Below are 20,526 nucleotides of genomic sequence, written 5' to 3' on the forward strand. Positions count from 1 at the left end.
AATAATAGAAATAAGAAAAATAAGGAATGAACAATAAATGAGTAATAATTGCAGTAGTTTGCTATTAATAGAAAAAGCAAAACAGTTGAATAAATAAACAATAAACATCAATAATAACTAAAAGGAAAAATATATATACAGAAATAAATAAAAACAAGGGAGTAAAACAATGAAATAAGTAATAAGTGTAGTAGTTTGCGATCATTAGAAAAAATGAATAAATAAATAAATAAAACATTAATAATAAATAAATAAATAAAAGTAAATATACAGAAAATATATATAATATATAAATACATTAATAATTAAAATAAAAAAATAAAGGGGGAAAACATGACAGCGGCTGCATCACAACAGTTCCAGTTCTAATGATGACAACATGAATTTCTTACCGATGGTGAGGTCATGAACAGGCTGAAACCTCTTGTCTGTGAACTGTAGTAAGAGACATGACTTTCCTACACCTGAAACACAACAAAATGCAAACAAGATTTCAGGGTTTTTTTTATACATACAAAGACGTGATTATCAATGCAAACATGTTTTGTTGTTTACAGGTTAGAAACTCCCATAAAATGCTGACTTTTTTTAAGAGATTGTTTAGCATATTAGTCAGAAATGTCTATTACTACAGGCTTTCTCATGATTATGAACATAGCAGGAGGCTCGAGGATGATTTAAGCAGCTGAGCTCATCTGATGTTCCCACTTTACAAACTGTTAGTGAGTTAACAGACCAGCTGGCTGCTTCCAATGTGTGATGCCACCATTTTCCAAAAGGGCACAAATGAATCTGCTAATGAAACTCTAAACATGACTTCACTTCTAAAATCACATTAAATGCATTTATACCAGATCAGCATAAAAAAACCACCAAGTGCATTGTTTTTGATGCTTTGCAATTGTGTGAAAAGCGTTTTATGCCGGAAAACAAGTCATTTCAACATTATTGTGCCTTAGTTTGCACTTCTAGGAACACATAATATACAAATATGTAAGAAACAGACAATATCTAAGTAATAAGTGACAGATATTAGTCCAATGACGTCCTCATAAGTTCCTTGATTTTGTGACTAATTTCTAGTTAATTAAGGGAAATATTATGCAAAAATGTGAGGGAAAATAAAAGGATATTGTAAGAGTATTAGCACTGGGAAAACTGAGTGTGCAAACTATAAAAATAATAAATATAATAAGATAATAAACTCCCCCCGCAAATTATGTTGAGTTTCATTTACACAATGATTTATGCCTTTTTTCTGTCATTTTTGCTTTCTCCTGTGGGCCAAAATGGATGACTCAAATGGCCGCATTTGGCCCCTGGGCCTTGAGTTTGACACACATGATCTATAATGTAACTGTAAACACATTAAACCATTTAAATTTATATGAGAATCACTAAACAAGCCTGTATTTTATACACGATTACCACCTCCTCTGTTCTTAAATCTGGAATGTTTTACTAAAACTCAAAAATATTTGATTTGAAAAATTGTGCAAATATAAAAAATAATAAATATAACAGTAAAAATATATTAATAATATAAAACTGCCCCTGATGAGCAAATAGTTCAAATATAAAATAATAATAAATACAATAATAAAAAATAATAAAACTGCCCCTGTAAATATTGTAGAGTTTCATTTACACAATGATTGACGTTTTTTCTTTCTTCTGGGGGCCAAATTGGATGCTCCAAAGGGCGGATTTGGCCCCGGGCCTTGAGTTTGACACATGTGGTGTAGTGTAGAGTCTTTAACATCTGTATTAGAATGGAGGTTTAAATGTGCGTCATTTTTGGCTCATGAGCATTAATTTCTAATCATTTTGTGGGATCACGCACATATAAATAAGTGTTATTATGGTAGTTTGTGGTGGAAGAAACGGTTATTTATTTAAGTATCTTTATGTGCCTATGTTTTTTTTTTAAATCAATGCACAGAGGAGGAGGAGTGGGGGGGGTTGTATGAGGGAGGGAGGAGAACAAAAGCAGATGCGGTGGAGATGAAAAACAGTAGCAGTGAGTGGAGGAGGTGACAGATTAGGCTAAGGTCTTCCTTCCGCCTCCGTGGTTTCCAAGGGTCACCATCGCTAGGCAGTGGCGTTGCTAGGCAAGGACTGTGTGACGAGATGTCTGATGAGGAGGAGGAGGAGGAATGAAGGGATTTTCTATAGGAAGAGGCCTTAAAGGCGACATCTCGAGTCATCATGCAAAGAAAATAGAAATACAAGCAGGATTTTTTAAAGTGCCAATCAGTGAAAATGAAGTGTCATTAATCGTGAATAATAGAGAGCAGTGAAATACACCTGCCAATGGCACGCTCAATAATGCAGAGGTAATATTACACAGGAGACAGATAGAAAACAAAACGTGAGCAAACGAACTGGATTAGTGACAGACAGGTGGAATTATTAAATGACTATAGTTTAGCAAACATCAGCACAGATCAACAGATCTATGTGAAACTCTAACACAAGAAACTCTACACCAGGGACCAGGGAGGGGCCACTATATCACAGCAGGAGACCACAACGACTCACGTTATCATCATTCATGTCAGCATTTAGAATAATGACCATTCTGAGCATTAACACAGGAGTGAACAAAGAGTTGTGTGTATTTTTGTTATTATTTTGTCATTGTTTTGTGTATTATTCTCTGTATGGGGTTTTTTTTGTGTATTTTTTGATTAATTTTGCTGTCATTTTGTAAATTATTTTATCATTTTGTGTTTTTGTTTTGTGTATTTTTGGAATAATTAGTGTTTTGTTGTGGTTCTTTGCACTTTCTGTTATTTTTGTGTATTTTATCATCGTCGTGTGTTTTTGGAATAATTTTACGTATTTTTGTTGTCATTTTGTCATCAGTTTGTGCATTACTCCTTCACATTGTGTTTTAGTATTTTTTCTGTGTATTTTAGATTCATTTTGTCAAGTTTTGTTATTTTGTAAATTATTTGATCACTTTTTGTGGTTTTGTATAGTTTTGTTATTCTTCAGGTATTTCATCATCATTGATTGTGTGCGTTTGTAGATTAATTTTGTGTATTTTGGTCGTCCTTTCCTGCATTTTTCTTTGGGGGCCAAACAAAATTAGACCAAGAGCCCAGATCTGGCCAACAGACCACCATTTGCTCATGTCTACTGTACAGCATTAAGCGTTTCTGATGCATCAGGAGAAAGAGAGATGAAGGTCACAACAAAAAAACAAAAAAAAATAAAGATCCAGTTTCAGGCTGGTTGTCATGGCAACAAATCATCCAGTCTAGTTTGATTTAAATCAATAGATAAAGTGTCCAGTGCATCTGTATAGTGGTTAGAATAAACGTTGATTACATATTAACATTTCAGATGTTTAACAGGCCAGAGAGACACTTTCCTGCTGACAGTCTGACATTAGACACAGGAAGTTTGTAACCGGAAAATGCTTCAGACAGGAAGTAGTACCCTGCTGTAGTTTCTACCAGTGTTTTCTTCACTCCAAGTCTATAAAATCACAAAAGGCTATTTTCTCAGTCAGCGTCTGTGGATTAGCTAAACAGATTATGTACAGTATTTACAGAATCACTCAATATGGAAGCAAATACTCAAATAATGACTCGTAAAATAAATTTACACAAAAAAAAAAACACTATTTTTTTAACCATGACTAATGAAAATAAATATGTAAATCCTAGTAGGGTGGGTCAATGACTGTCTGACATTTTTTACTTGACAAAAATAACTACAAATACAAATAAAGGACAACTGGCTATGAATAAAAACAAAAAGCATGACATTTTTGACAAAATAAATAAAAAAATGCAAAATATAAATGCTCTTGGAGACTAAAATCCATCTGAATTAATGTTTTCTAAAAAAGTATTTAAATTTGGTTAAATGAGCTAGTAATCAGAAGTACTTCCTGTGTGGGAAGTTACCACATACATTACCAATATCCAGTAAATAATAGTTTTGGTCAGATAAATTCTCGATAGTATTAAGTCGACCAAATTAATTGAGAGTTTAGTCCATTAAAACAAAACTAAAATGCACTTTGATGACTTAAATATCACAAAGACTTAAACTAAATTATAACCTGATGTCAAAATTAACAACAGTGCTCGTTTACTGTCTATACTTCACTGAAATCTGCAATTTAAATACAGGTAGATTTTTTTTCAGGACAACACATTTTCAATGAAGCACAAAGTTTACAGCAACAGTTAAAGCTGGTCACATGATCAAAGCACATTCCAACTTAGAGCTCAGCTAAAAGTTACAACTTACATAACCTGTAGATATAACTTCCCTATTAGACTTATATCGTGACAACGAGATCTGTAGAAATTGTGGCTGCAGATATTCATTAAAAAAATTCAAAACAGAAGAAATATTATACAGCAGAAATGTGCAACGTTTATCACAGTGAGGGCCAAAAAAATGTGATGGTATCTGATCCAAGGGCCACAATATCAACATTCATGTCAGCATTTAGAATAATGACCATTCTGAGCAGCAAGACAGTAAACAACAAAAGGTTTTGTTATGATTGTGTACATTTTGCTTTCATTTTTCTACATATCTTTTGTTTATATTCTTTGTTTTCATTGTTGTTTTGGTTTTTCTGTTCTCATTTTGTATAATTTTCTCTTTTTCCTGTGTAATTTTGTGCATTTCTGTGGTTTTGTGTATGATTAGTCATCTATTTCTATTTTTTGTCGTCGTTTGTTATATGTTTCTGATATTTTTTGTAGTCCTCCTGTGTGTTCTTGGTGTAATTGTTTGTGTTTTTGTCCTAATTTTGTGTGTTTTTGGAGTTATTTTGTGTATTTGTTGTTTTGTGTTGAATAGTCATTTTTTGTATTTTTTTTGTTGTCATTTGTTATTTTTGTAGTCGTCCTGTGTGCTTTTGGTGTTATTTAGTCTATTTTTGTTGTCATATTTGTATTTGCAATAATAATAATATCTTTAATTTATTTAATGCTTTTTAAAATACTCAAAGACACTTAGTTTACAACTTCAAAATGGAAACAGAAAGAGAGAATAATTGTTCTTTTGTGTATTTTTTCTGTAACATTGTGTGTTTTGGGAGCAATTTTGTAGGCCGCACAAAATAAGACCTTGGGCCACATGTGAAAATGAACCAGGTGCAGCACAAAAAAACATGTTATATATAAACATGCATACAGTGGTGTGAAAAAGTGTTTGCTCCCTTTTTAACATGTTAAAAAAACTGTGTGAAAAAGTGTGGACCATAATTACCCCGAGAACGCAGTGACAACTCATCCAAGAGGTGACAAAAGACCCCACAACAACATCTAAAGAACTGCAGGCATGACTTTCCTCAGTTAAGGTCAGTGTTCTAAGACCAAAACCACTGTTAAGTAAAAAGAACGTCTAAATCCGTCTTAGTGAGTGATCTGATAACTGACCATCAATTAGGTGTATTATGCCTCACGGAGACTTGGCTCAAAAAAAGATTTTATTGCTCTTAATGAAGCCAGCCCTGCCAATTATGGTAATCACCATATTCCCAGTGAGAGTGGTCAGGGAGGAGGAGTGGCAGCAGTTTTTCACTCAAGCTTATCAGTGACCTCAAAACCACACTTAACCAAAATTCATTCAAAAGCCTCACTTGAAATTTGTTATCCCAAAAACAAGATAGAAAAACCCACTTTACTGGTTATAGTTTACCGTCCTCCTGGTCCATATTCAGAGTTTCTCGCTGAATTCTCTGACTTTCTCACTGATCTGGTGCTGAGCACTGAAAGCTATCATAGTTAGTGACTTTAACATTCATGTTGATGAAGACAGCCTAAATAAATTATTTACCTCACTATTAGATTCAATCGGCTTTACACAAAATGTAAAAAACCAACTCATTATCTTAATCATGCCCTGGACCTTGTTCTATCATATGGTTTAGATATTGACCACCTGGCAATATATCCTCAAAATCCTATTCTTTCAGATCACTTCCTGTTATCCTTTTAATTCAAAATATCAGCCTGCTTGAATTCTGAGAGAAGAGTACACCATAGTAGATCACTGCCTTAAAAAATCTGTAGCTAGATTTAAAGATTAAGTTCCATCATTGCTTATCTCTGATCCATATGATATTGCAACAGAGAGTAGCTATCAATGTCTAACGACAGAGAAAATAGATTATCTTGTCAACAGTGCAATGTTGTCACTGCACACAGCTCTGGATGCTGTTGCTCCATTTAAAAAAAGACGATATGTCCCTGGTATAATTCTGAATTACGTTTATTAAAACTGGCATCGCAAAAATTGGAAAGAAAGTGGCTCTTCTCAAACATGGTAGAAGTTCATATTCCTGTCAAATCTAGAATACAGTGTAAAATCCTCCTGTTAGCATACAAAGCTCTGCATGATCAAGCTCCTGTTTATCTTAGAGACCTATTAGTGCCCTATCGTCCTAACGTGTCTAGAAGTAGAATAGGAGGAAGATGTTTCTGCTATCAGGCCCCTCGCCTTTGGAACCAGCTTCCAGTCTCAGAACGGGAGGCTCTCCACCTTTAAGGCGAAACTCAAAACCTACTTATATGCTGAAGGGTGTACCGTATAATAGGCATTAAGTTAACCGCTAGAGCGGACATGGTCTCGGCCGTAAACGGTCGCATTTTACAGTCCTTGGAGTCGCTGTTAAATTCATATTAATGGGAAGAGATTCAAATTCTGATGTAGCTGGTTATGATTTACAGTCCGCATAAACAGGACTGAATCATAACATAACCTAACCACTAGACATGGGCCTCGTCTGTGAACGGTCACATTTATAGACCTTGGAGTTGCTGTTAGCTTAGCTTGATAAGCGCATTGAGATGACTTTGTTGTAAATTGCACTACACAAATAAAGTTGAATTGAATTATGACCAGCCCCGTGGCTGCACACGGTTGTCACTTTTCTCAAACTTATATCATGGCAGAGCCAGCACCAAAAATGGCAGAGAGAACCTTGTCTGAGGAACAGAGCAACTCCATGCAGTGACAGCCCAGCAACAATCACACAGTGTGTGATGTTTTTACGACAGTGACATAACCAAAAAGGATTTTTAGGGGGAAGCACTAAGCGCAAGTTACTTAGTTCTGCTTTAAGTAGAGTTGTCAATTATGGCAAATGAGTATGCGTTTGAAGGTTGGATGTCCCAAAGAGGTGTACATACTCTGTAGTGTTATAACAGGGTATATTTGTGGGTGTAAAGTAAAATATAGCGTGTGAGATTTCCCTGGTTTAATTCTATGGGGACATGCACATGATGTTTGTTTTTTTTTTTTACTCATTTTTGTATTTTTGTCATTTGGTGTATTTTTCTGTAATGTATGTTTTTTGGAGTCATTATGTGTATTTTTGTATCTTTCTGTTGTCTTTTTGTACAATTATTATTTATTTTTTTTAATTGTTTTTTGTTGCCAATTTAGTGTGATTCTGGAGTCATTTTGTGTATTTTTTGTATAAATATTTAGATTTGTGTTTTTTTGACTTATTTTCATACTATTTGTTATCGTTTGGTGTATTTTTCTGTAATGTATGTTTTTTTGGAGTCATTTTGTGTGTTTTTGTAGCCTTTTTGTGTATATTAACAGTTACTTTGTTGGTTTTTGATGTCATTTTTTGTGTTTCTCGAGTCATTTTGTATGTTTTTTGTGTGCATTCTATTGTCCTTTTGTGTACTTTTGTATAAATATTGTTTAGGTTTTTGTTTTATTTTACTTTAGTATCTATCTCTCCACCCAACATTACATTGGCCCTTTTAGTTCCTCTGTGCCCGCGGTCTGCGCGTGCACATGGCTACTGTGGTGCACACACGTGACTACGGTGTGCAGTGATTGGCTCTATGCGTGCACGTGACTGTAATGGCTCCGGCAAACGACAGTTCTTCTGAAATGATTCATTAACTGTATCATAACAAAAACATGAAAAACAAAAAAAAAACACTCATTATTTGACATTTGTTTACAAAACCAAAATGAAAAAAAACGGAAAACGCCTTGTTTTTCAAATTCAAGCTCTTTTGCTTCGGTACAGAAAATGGAAAAACTGAAAACGAACACCTTTATTTGTTTTCTCCATAACCGATTTGCAAAGTACGTGACCCGGAGTGAAGCGTTACACATTCTGTGATATCTTTAGCTTTGCAACACTTAGGAGTCTCAAAATCCTCCTAAATGTCCGTGAGGAGGTTCTGTTTCCAACACCTGCTAAAGCAAAAAGGACACGTTTTGGATGCACAGCTGGAAGCAGCGATCTTGTCCATGCCGAACTGCCGTTAGCATAGCCGTTAGCGTCGGATGAGAGTACACTTCCGGGTCACGTACTTTGGCAAATCGGTAATGGAGAAAATTAATAAAGATGTTTGTTTTTCTGTTTTTCGTTTTCTGTACCAAAGTAAAAGAGCTTGGATTTGAAAACAAGGCGTTTTTTTGTTTTTTCATTTTGGTTTTGTAAACAATGTCAAATAATGAGTGTTTTTTTTTTGTTTTTCATGTTTTTGTTACACAATGAAAAACGAATGAACGAATGATACACGGATTAGATAGCATTACATTTTCTTGTTGCTCAATAGTTACTTATTTTGGGCAAGCTGAGGTCCTTAATCAACATGAACCCTTATCAGTTGTCATTAGCTAGAATGCAGCTGTGATTGCCTGTCCCTGTTTGTTATCCCAGTATTGGACTGGTGACCTGTGGAGCATGTATCCTGATTAAAGGCCGTAGCATCCCTTAACCTTTAACTGGACCAGCCTGAATGAATACAGAACAGCTGGATGAGACGAAAAGATGGAACGAGGAAGAAAAGACAAGAGCGGAATGACCTTTGCCTGGACGCTACAGATAGGAAGAAAACCTTCCACTATCAATGCAAAAGTAATTACAATTTAACCAACTTTAGACACAACATCAAACTATTACACAGCATAGCAGTTCTTACATCTACAATTAGAATCTTTTAAGTCAGACATGGGCAACTTTTATCACAGCGGGGCCACAAAAATGTGATTGCATCTGATCTGGGGGCCACATTATCAATATTCATGTCAGCATTTAGAAAAATGACCAATCTGAACATTAGGCATTAACACGAAAACAAATAAAAGGTTTGTGTGTTTCTGCTGTTATTTTGTGTTTTCATGTTATTTCTTTAGTTTTTCTGTATTGTCATTGATTGTGTTTTGTGTGTTTTTCTGTCATTTATTTTCTTTTGTGTATTTTCATTGTTTTGTGGTGTGTTTTTGGGGGTCACATAACATATTTTTGTTGTTGTTTTGAATAATTTTCTCTCATTCTGTATATTTTGATGTTTGGTGCCTTCTGAGTAATTTTCTGTATTTGTCTGTAATTCTGTGTGTTATTTGGAAACATTTTGTGTATTTTTGCTGCACGTAGCGTCAAGGCCCCCAGGCCGCCAATTCCACATCTGTTCTAAGTGGAAGCTTATAATTCCCTTTTCCCATTTTAACTGTGAGGAAAAGACTGTGTTGCTTTTGTCACTAAGCAAATAGCATTGAAATTAAATTGCTAAGCAACAAGTCCTGCTAGACGACTCTCTAACACTAAATATTAATTGAAAATGATTGCTTGAGTGCAGATGAGAAGGAAACGTGTGGAGCAGGTGGTGAAGCACTCGACTTTACATAGAGCTTTCTGCAAAAAGCCTCAGGTGTACGCACGCACACACACGTTCTGTAACACATGGCTGTACAATTATTTGCTTTGATGCATAACGGCAGACAGACACAGACACGCCCCTCTGTAGAGCCACTAACCACTGACTGTGGTCCATGAGTCATTGTAGGTAAAAGAAAGACGGTTCTACAACAGAGCAACAGGTACTGGAACATAAGGTAAATAATAAGAGCGACATCATTAAAAAATGCAATATATTGTATTAAAAACTGATATAAAACTGATGATAACTTACAACTGTTTTGGGGCAAAAAGTGTGAAACTAATATTTTTATTTTAGCAGTGGAATTTGTCTGAAACTGTCATATCTAAAACATGAGATTTAAATTTTCCAATTTCCAAATTACCTTCATTACCTGCATTTTTAAGGGGGTGGGTGGGGGACCATTGAAATGTGTAAACCATTGAATCAGGCTCATTAAGGTATTAATCTGATCCGCTGAAGGATTTTTCAAAGTAAAAGTCAGAGAGAATACATTGATAATATTGGCCACAATCTAATAAAAAGTCAGGAGTTTCAGGTTTCCTTTAGTTTTAAAACAAAAACAAAAACATTGACAAGCCTAAAAAACAGAAGCTTTTACATCTCAAGTAAAACATCAGAGAAATTAATAAAAAAAGTGTTTACATTTTAAAAGATGTAATCTTTTAATTTTATGTAATGTACTTTTTAATTGTTTTTACTAAACTGACTTTTGGCATCTGTGTAGCGTGAATACTTTAATTTCCCTCAAGAAAATTATTACTTATTTTCTATTAGTGAAAGTTGTTTTCTTTTTACTACAAAGCCACAAAATGTTTGTTACTGATGGGTCACATAATGTCAACAATAAATATGCTATCAAAGTAAAACACAATGTAGCAATTTACAGTAAGTCTCCCATAAATAAGTTGCTACATAAACATGTAACATGGGAAGTGCGTCTATAACAGCGGTTCCCAAACGGTGTGCCGTGGATTTTGTGACAACCATACATTATTATTTAGGGCCCTATAAAATCCACGTTAACGGAATCGTGAAAGGGATCACAGAATCATCCAATGAAAAACGGATCTACTGTTGAACGCAGGAATGGACAGAATCGACATGAAACGCCGTCACCAATGAGGATAAGGAAGTCTTTCTGGAGAGCGCTCATTAGGTGACTCGCCCGCTCCCCTCCCATCCTGGCTGCATAATCTCCACCTAAACACCCCCAAACATAGTCTAAACTGCCAAAAAAACTACACAAATCATCACTAACTACTAAAATCAGAGCCGATCAGTGCCCGCTTAACTTTGCTGTGCCTGTGACACTCTGTCATGTAACGCAGCGGCGCTCCATGAAAACATGAGTCAGCTTTAATCAGCTTCACCTGCTCAGAGTGTTTGATCAACATCTCATCAGAGCTCCAGAGATCTGTGGATAAGTTGGTCTCGTCCACAACAACAGAACATCGATTGTAGAGGTCTGAAACATCATAAATTAATGATAACTTCTGATACTGTAAAATATTTCTGGCCCCTATAGTGAAATAACTGATGCATCCTTGTGTCCATTTATTTTTGTTTAATGATTAACATTCTGAAGGATGTCATCAGGATAAGTTAAATTAGGTTAATTTAAATTAAGTTGATCAAAACTTAATCAATAAACCTGATCAGATTCATAAACCAGTGATCCCTGAGGGGAAATTACAATTGGGTGATATTAATGCTGTTCTCATAAATATTTATTGACATAAATAATTAAAAGGAGCAGGCAGAATAACACATCTACCTTTTAATTCTATCTTACTTTATTTTTGACATACATTTTTGTTTGGTTATGGTTTTTTATTTATTAGTATTTATGTTTGTTTCCTCACAGGAGTTAAAAACTATTATTTTCTGAAAAAAATGATTAATATTTCTTAAAAACTGAATTCTAAAAATGGGATTACCTTTTAAATAACAGATGCTGATATTTTATATCAGGCTAAAAACATATTTAACATGCCTGCAGAGGGCCAAGCTTAATTTTGTTCCTGTTATTCCAATGGAAAGTTTCCATCTTTGAAAATTCCCAAATTTTGCAAACCTTAGTCGAAAAATGTTTCTTTTTTTTTAACAGTATTATTTTGCATGGCTGTTAATATCTATGTTTGAATATGATACAGTTATTTAAAACCACTGCCAATTTCCATGAAAACTTCATATTTTTAATAGTCTTTCAAAATTCCAGAGCTTAAGTTCCCGTAGAAGTTTTTCAGAAATGTTTCGCCTCTTTGCAACCTTAGATCTGAAAAACAAATTCTATTAATCCGACACTTGTTTAAGAAAAATCTGAGCACTGAGAGAAGAATCCCAGCGGGAAAATATTTTCTTACAGAGGCTCGGGAATTTTACAAATGAAAAAAAAAAAAAGTACATAATTAAGTAAAATTTTTATAAAAGTAAAAGATGTTTTGTGGACTGTTTCTATTTTAGGACGATTCTTAAGATCACAACTGTGTGCATTACGCTGTGCTGTTCATTCACCATTACAAAAATTCCAAATCTTCATATAAATGATTGGTAATCCCTCTGAATCATAATTAATTATATATGATTATCCATGCTCACTGCTTTATTGGAAAGATAACATAGTTGCTGTAGATGTGGGGCTCATCTAGGAAACTATTTCTAGAGTACACAATCATGTAATAGAGCTGAGACCTTGGCAGAGTTAGTGGTGTCCAACCCTTACTACATGATAACAACAACACAAACCTGTTACACAATAGTAAACATGCAGTTAGTACATTAATATAATCTGAATATCTGTTAATAGGAAACAAAACTGTGCCTTTTTTTAACCTTATTCGTGCATTTACTGAACTCTTCCTAATTGGAAAGATAAAATATGACTTTTTTCAAAACAAAGGTGTGTATTTTATTTGGACGCACAGACGTAAGCTGCAGCTGATCTAAACGACTTTGATTTCAATGTATATGAAACTCATAATTTAACATAATCAATTAATCTTTTAAACTAGATTATCATGACATTTTCTTTGGGATTTTACTGAGTGTGTTTCTGAGATCAGACCCAGGTTAAGAAGCACATGAAATAAAACCTATAACATGCAAACACTATTGTTAAACCAGTACTAGGGCTGGGCGATATGGACCAAAACTCATACCTCCATATTTTTTCTAAAAATAGCGATATATGATATAAATCTTGATTATTTAACTCTAAGTCTGACCAGAAAGACAATTCAGTGTTAAATTTGCAGATGTAAAATGCCACACAGGGCACATTTATTAACAAACTATTGTCTTTTTTTCCTATAAGGACAGCATGCGTGAGTGAGTTCTGTAGTGTAAAGTGCGATGTAGTTAAAAAAAAGTTAAAGGCACTCTTTTTCTTCTCCACTGTGTATGACTGAGAGGGAGACTTTAATCATGTTTTTGCCGATTTAAAGATTTTAACCGCTGATTTTAATGTTGTATTGATTTCCAAACTGTTAAATGATTTCTATTGTACTAAAACATTAAATTGCCTTGTGTATGAAAAGCACTAAACTAATACATTTGTCTATGAGTGTAGGACGCACTCAGAAATCCATCTAACTGTGCTTGTCATGTTGTTCTGAGAAGTAGTGAAAGCAGCAAGTATTTTGATTCAAAATAAGCTATAAAAAAAAAGGCAATATAGTATTATTACTATTCAATTCAATGAACTTATAAGTTACGTTTACTTTCATTTAGAGGTCGAGTGATATGGGATATGCAAAGGTCAATGCAGATACCAATTTAACAAAAAATAAATAAATAAATAAAAATTTAATTAAATACACCAATATTAAATTTTAAATATACCTGTACACAACTAAGTAAAATAAAAAGTACAGGACGGGTAAGTAGCAGTAAAGCTCAACAACAATATACAATACACAATGTGCAAGTAGTCGGTTTAAACTATTTCAAGCTTCTTTCTTAACTTAAAGTATCTAGTCAGTACGTTCACAAAATATTTTAAAATATATAATCAAACAGTAACCTGAAAAGTGGTTTCAGTGCAAATTGCTGGTTCAAGCATCATGACTTCAAGTATAAAAGACAAACAGATCACCACAGAATAAAGCACACTACCACAAAGTAGTCAATATCGGCTTTTTGTTTGTAAGCCTACTGGCTTCTACCTCTCCCATGCACACGCTATTATTATTATTACTTTTATTTTTTGGTTGTATATTCATACATCCGATTAGATGTTTTTATGTTCTTTTCTTTTTTATTTTAATTGCTACTCTTAAGTGCTAAATAAATTAAAAATAAGATAAAATAAAAATCGGCCGATGGCCAATCTTGAAAAAAGTCCATATATCAGCCGGCCAATACATGGACTCGATTAGATTCGATTACCTTATAAGTTATGTTTACTATTAGATTTGATTACTTTATCAGTTATGTTTATCTAGATCAATTACCGTACATTCAATCACTTATAATTTATGTTTACTGAAGTTATGTTCACATATTACATTTGATTAACATAAATTATGTTAACTTAAATCAATTAGATTTGATAACTTATGTTAAAATGTAATCGATCCAAGTTAACAAAAATTCCTTCTTTTTTTTTAGACGAGTTTGCATACTTTTTTTATTCTTTAGTGTATAAACACACAATTGGATGCTATTAAACTTCCCAAAATCATGCCAAACAGAAATCTCGATATATCAAAAATCTTGATATATTGCCCAGCCCTACGTTAGGAATACTGTTTTGTTATATTTCTCACTATAAAACACTGCACACTTTACCCTGAGAGTTGTCCAAACAGGGATGTTTATTAACCCTGTCAGCAGTGACAACACTGGTGTTACAACCCCTGATATGTGGCTTTAAACGTTACTAAATCCAGCACGATGTTTAAACACTAATAATAAGAGATACTATCTATCTATCTGTCCTGTTCTGTAAAACATAATGTCAGTGCACCTGCTGTCTGTCTCATTCCAACCTAACCTGGGCAGGTTCATCATTCCAGTAACCAGCTGACAGTAACAGATGACTAGTTTTACCCACAGGTGAATACGAACAACTAAATACAGTAAAACAAATAATTAATCCATGAACTTACATTATAAGATAAGATTTGGCGACAAAATAGAGCGTCTCTACGCCATTTCAGGGTAAACTACAAGGGTTAGCTTTTTGGCCTTCTTCTCTCACAGGAAGCAAAACTACATTGATGAAGTTGACAAAAATGCGCAACTAGTATACATAAAAAAACAAGTATAGTTATAAGCAACGTGTACGAGCTTCTAATGTGACGTTAATTTGTTGTCGTGACTGTATTTTCCCCAGTGCAGCTAAAGCTAAACAGAAGCTAGTCGGCGTTAGCCGTTAGCCACCCGTAAGCGGATAAAAGGCCCGACGGAGACTGACCACTGTCAACAACTGCAGTAGTCCACTACATGAGAGCTGTGTGTAGGCGTGACAACAATGGGTATTTCATGGACAGTATGGTGTGTTTATAGTGGGCGATCAGGTGTTTTAACATGAGGTAATGGGAGCTGTCATCCCACCTCTGGCTTCCTTGCTTTTACCACGTCATTGGACTATCCAACACTGCGGAAATGCACCGCTAAGCTAACAGTGCTAACAGGGCAGCAGGCGCTACGTTGCGGCTTACCAGTGTCTCCCGATGATGATGTATTTGAAGAGGTACGCGTACGCCATGGCCCCTTGTTTAATGCGGTCAGCTGTCTTTACTGTTACAACCTTGGTAAAAGTGTCGTGGAGCGTGGTGAGGGAGCAGCTGACAGCCTATTAGCCCGATTTTCTGTGTCTGTGTTCACGGAAAAGAACAATAAACAGGCAGAGCCTCCGCTCGACGTCACAGGCCCCGCCCTCGCCACGCTACACAGTGGTGCGTTCATGAGACACTCGGAAAGTCTGAAATAACTTTCACTGCTGATTTTAACTTTGTTTAAACCTAAAACATAGTTCGGTAATTAAGTGATATTTCAACGATTTCAAACCCATTGTTCTTTTTCAACCTTAGCGAACCCTCAAACAAATTCCTTCAATTGTCATTTGCACATTTGTTGCGTTTTGTTGTTTCTTCTTCTAATTTATGTCTCTTAGTTATTACTTTTTCCACTATTATCCTTGGTTGGTATTTATTTAAATTCTTACTGTCTGAACTTTTTATTGTATAAAATTGTGTTGCTGCAACACGTGCATTTCCCTTCTGGGTTTAAATAAAGGCATTCTATTTTATTTTATTCTATTCTATTCTATTCTATTTTATTCTATTTTATTCTAGGGCTGGGCGATTTTGCCTTTAAGAAATCTCAGATTTTTCAAGAAAAATTTTAGTTTTGATTCAATTTTTTTTTCAATGCACTTAAAAATGACTGCAGATATCAGATTTATTGTCAAAAGTGCAACTTTATTGCTGTGATTGTCCTCAAGAGTTAAAATGCATAGAACAATCCCAAAATAAAAAGTAAATGAGGTTCTGTCATTCAACAATTTCAAGCTTTAACTCAGGTTTAAGCAAAAGTGCAACAGCAACTTCACAGTAGCTTAAATTTTCTGATTAAGAAATCAGATAGCTACATATTCTATAACATATAACGTTAGAATTAAAAAAAACCAAAAAAACAAACTCTTTTCTTAGCATTTTAGCATAGTGCGAATAAAAAATGAAACATGCCTGTGGCACACATATAGCTACTCAAAGGGTAAACACATGTAAACAAAGAGGGGGCTACGGTAACCCACAAGGACGGAACGCGAAAAAGTTAAAATAAAACTGTGGTGGAATAATGATTAAAAAAAAGTATTAAAAAAAATTAAAAAAACTTGAATTTGCAAAATAAAAATCGTTTTTTTCTACAAATTTGATGAATTGATTTTTTGCCTAGCCCTATTCTATTCTATTAAGACAATTAACACATTGTATTACATCCATCTTACTAGGTTTACAGAAATAAATCTATATTAGAACCCACCTATTAATCTGCGCTGCCGATTAATTAGTCCGATTATAGCTATTACCAATTAATTTATTTTCATGAGATTCTGAATTTTCAGTCCTTATATTGTAATTTAGTATTGTTTTTCTTCTTTGCCTTCATCATATAATAATTTGTGTTCACGTTCAGTGTATAATAAAGTTTTAAATGAAATATAAAAAACATCATCATAAATAAACATTATTTATTTATTTAGTTTGGCAATACATCTGCTATTGACCGATATATTGTTTATCTGCAGATACATCTGATATCAGCTTTTTATCAGCATCAGCCCCAAAAAAAAAATCCCATATTGCTTGAGTTCTGATTAATGGAATGTTAAATATTTTGTGACACAATTCCAGTTTAAAAAATTGCTGTATTGGCCCCTCATTGTCTTCAACTATTAATGTCATATAAGGGTTTACTTATTGGACTTGTAACATGTATCTAAAATGTTTTTAAATGACTGCAGTGTCGTCTCCAGCGTACTACTAATGCACCAATATAAATAGTGAATTAAAGTTGAATAAATGTATGAAGAATTCCAACACAATCATTCTAATTAGGTAATAAATATTGCCAAACAATATTGTTATTTAATGTAAAAAATGAATTGGAAAAATGAAGTATTTTTGAGCACCTAGAAGCAGCAGAAATGTAAATAAACTGAATCATAACATATCCGAACCACCAGAGCGAACGTGGGCTTGTCTGTAAACGGTCACATTTACAGACCTTAGAGTCACTGTTAGCTTATCAATAAACAGGAAGATTGATCACCTTTATAATTAGTGCTGACTAGGCACTGGGAGTGAGGCCCAAGACCAAAACATGCTGACTTGATAATAATGTATCATGTTTTTCTGCAGTCAGTGTCTTCTCCTCGTCCTTCTCTCTCTGCTCTGTTTCAGGTGTTGAAGCTGATGATGTCACTTCCTGATCTGTGGTTCACGGCTCAACTAGTCTGAGACACTCTGATGTTCTATCTCTCTATCCTGTTCTGTTGGTCCTTCTATCCACTAACCACAACCAGTCCACGCAGATGGCTGCCACCTCTGAACCTGGTTCTAACAGTGATTTCTTCCTGTTCAAAGGGACTTGTTTCTTCCCACTGTCACTAAATGCTTGTTCATGTGGATCTTGTTGGGTTTTTTCTTTCTTATTATGAATTTTATATTTTGATAAGTGCATTGAGATGACTTTGTTGTAAATTGCATTATACAAATAAAGTTAAATTGAATTAATTAATAAATAAAACCATTTCTGTAGCACTGTAGTTGTTAATTTTGTCCAGCAGGGGGAAGCAAAGCGTCACATTTCCGAGAAATAGTTTAATGTTTGGATTTAGGGATTGAGAATGTAGATGCATTTAGGATTTATAAGAGCAATAATCTCCATCTTTTTATACATTAATGGATTTATGGAAAAATTATGCTTTGAAGTCGAGCAAAGTCTCCCTGTATGAGTATGAAGGTAGATATGATAGATAGATAGATAGATAGATAGATAGAGCTATTATATTCTGGTAATATATATATTAAAGCTATATATCTAAATAAATAGATAGAATAATACAGATTCAAAGCTACCTCCATAAATGAGGTTAATACCTGGAACTATAGAGAAAATACTGTAGATCCCAACATGTAGATCTTGTAGATCTAGGACTGTTGTTAATCTCTGTTCACGCCTTACACTCCTTCATTGTGCAAATATTCTGCTGATGATTTTTTTATTTACTTGTTTTTTTAAATAAATACTAACATGATTGGATTAGAACTGACACAGTGCAACACGATTGTTTCCTTTATTTTCACACTTTAATTAAAACTAAAAAACTCAATCAGACCATGTTGAGTTTGGTGATGATTACATTTTGCAGAATTATCTTTAATGCATTTAAGATTAAAAAGATCCACAGCTAAATCTAAAGCATTTCTCATATTTATTACGATTAAAATGCTCTTCTAGTTTCTTTTTCCAGATTTAAAACATGGAAATTAAGCGCCTGTCTAAAGTTTAATAGCTCTGAGACACGTTCCCGATAAAGAATGTAGGGCAATTATCATCTGCACCCCTGGAGGGTGTTCATTAAGGAAGTGAAACACAAGAATGGAGGTCTGTGATGATCCTCAATGATCTGTTCCTTTTAGGTTTGAAACAATGCGGAAAACCCAGTAAATGAAAGAAAAGCAGAAAAATACACCAACAAGAAAAATTAAACAAAACACACAAAATGTCTCCAAAAACACACAGAATTACAGAGAAATATACACAATAAAATAAATATACAAAGGGACAACAAATAATAAAAAAAAACACAAAATGTCTCCAATGCAAAATTACAGAAAAAATACAAAAAATTACTCAAAAAACACACAAAACAGCAAAAATACACAAAATGTCTACAAAAACACACGCTAAATGACAGAAAAATACACAGAATGTAAAATATATGCACAAGGGGTTTAACAATCAGACAACTGGGTTTTTTCCTTTTTAATGCAAATTTTATATTTTGAAAGCGCTTTGAGATGACTTTTGTTGTAATTTGCACTATATAAATAAAGTTGAATTGAATTGAATAATAATGTAAAATATATAAAAAAAAAGATATTATTATATTTTGTTATTTGTTGTCCCTTTGTGCATTTATTTTCATCTTGTATATTTCTCTGTAATTTTGTGTGTTTTTGGAATCATTCTGCTTTTTCTTCTTTCTTGTTAGTGTATTTTTCTGGAATTTTATGAGTTTCTTTTTTCACATTGTTGTCGTTATCATTTTGTGCAGTAAGAAAATCAGACTGAGGGCTGCATGTGGCCCCCAGGCCACCAGTTGCCATCAGAGCAATTATGTAAGTTTTTTAAAGTTGTCAAAAGTTAAAGAATAGTTCACTTTTCCATTCCACTGCTGGATTCTCCTGTAGAAACACCAGCATGACCTTCATGTCTGGAGTCCAAAACAAACACACTCACAGAATCTAAAACAGTAGAAAACACTAGAAACACATGTTTGAGTAGAGCAGAGGTAGGCAAACAGCAGGGCCACAAAAATGTGTTTATTTGACTGGAGGATCATCACATGATCAACATTTAGAATAATCAGTGATCTGAGCATTAATACAGGAAAGAACAAAAAGTCTTTATCTTAGTTTTTGTGTATTTTTCAATCATTCTGTGTATGTTTGTTGTTGTCTTGCTTGTTGTTACGCATTGTGTATTTCTGTTGTCCTTTTGTGTATTTTTTTGGAGTAATTTTTGTGTATTTCTGTTGTCCTTTTGTGTATTTTTTTGGAGTAATTTTCGTGTATTTCTGTTGTTGTTTTGCTTGTTTGTTAGTATTGTGGGTTTGCAGAGTCATTTTTTGTGTTTTTTTTGTCTTTTGGTGTACTTTTGTTGTCATTTTCTGTAATTTTGTATATTTTTCTGAGTAATTTTGAGTATTACTGTTGTCATTTTGCTCATTTTTGTAGTATTTTGTTGTGTTTTTTTTGTGTTTTTCTTTTGTCTTTTACTGTATTTTCCTGCAATGTTGAATCATTTGTATTTTTTTATGTATTCTTGCTCTTGTTTTGTGCATTTTTCTGTCATTTTGTACATTTACTTTGGGGGCTGCATTAAATTAGACGGAGGGCCGCATGTGGCCCCTGGGCCGCCAGTTGCCTATGTCTGGAGTAGAGAATGAGTGTAGGAGAAGAAGAATCTCAGGTAGTAACCTTTATTAAGAACACAAAGAAGTAAAAAAAACCAAATAAAGGCACGGGGAGGAAGCGAGTGAGGAGAGAGATAACAGCAGAGAAAGGTGGAGGAAGAGGAGGAAGAGGAGGAAGAGGAGGAGGAGCAACACAGA

At 34.1% G+C, this 20,526-nt stretch overlaps 1 protein-coding gene across 1 annotated transcript in view; it reads right to left on the reverse strand.

Moving 5' to 3' along the window:
- rab2a (RAB2A, member RAS oncogene family) overlaps positions 1 to 15,587 on the reverse strand; it is a 40,858-nt gene extending 25,271 nt beyond the window's left edge. The window contains exons 1-3 of the mRNA XM_028473270.1: positions 15,472 to 15,587; positions 15,341 to 15,414; positions 393 to 464 (exon numbers count right to left, since the gene is read on the reverse strand). Of these exons, the coding sequence (XP_028329071.1) occupies positions 393 to 464; positions 15,341 to 15,414; positions 15,472 to 15,587 (262 nt within the window). The remainder of the gene's footprint in view (positions 1 to 392; positions 465 to 15,340; positions 15,415 to 15,471) is intronic.
- Between the last annotated feature and the right edge of the window lie 4,939 nt (positions 15,588 to 20,526).

The sequence above is a fragment of the Gouania willdenowi genome, chromosome 17 (genome assembly GCF_900634775.1).
Source record: "Gouania willdenowi chromosome 17, fGouWil2.1, whole genome shotgun sequence".
Taxonomy (NCBI): domain Eukaryota; kingdom Metazoa; phylum Chordata; class Actinopteri; order Blenniiformes; family Gobiesocidae; genus Gouania; species Gouania willdenowi.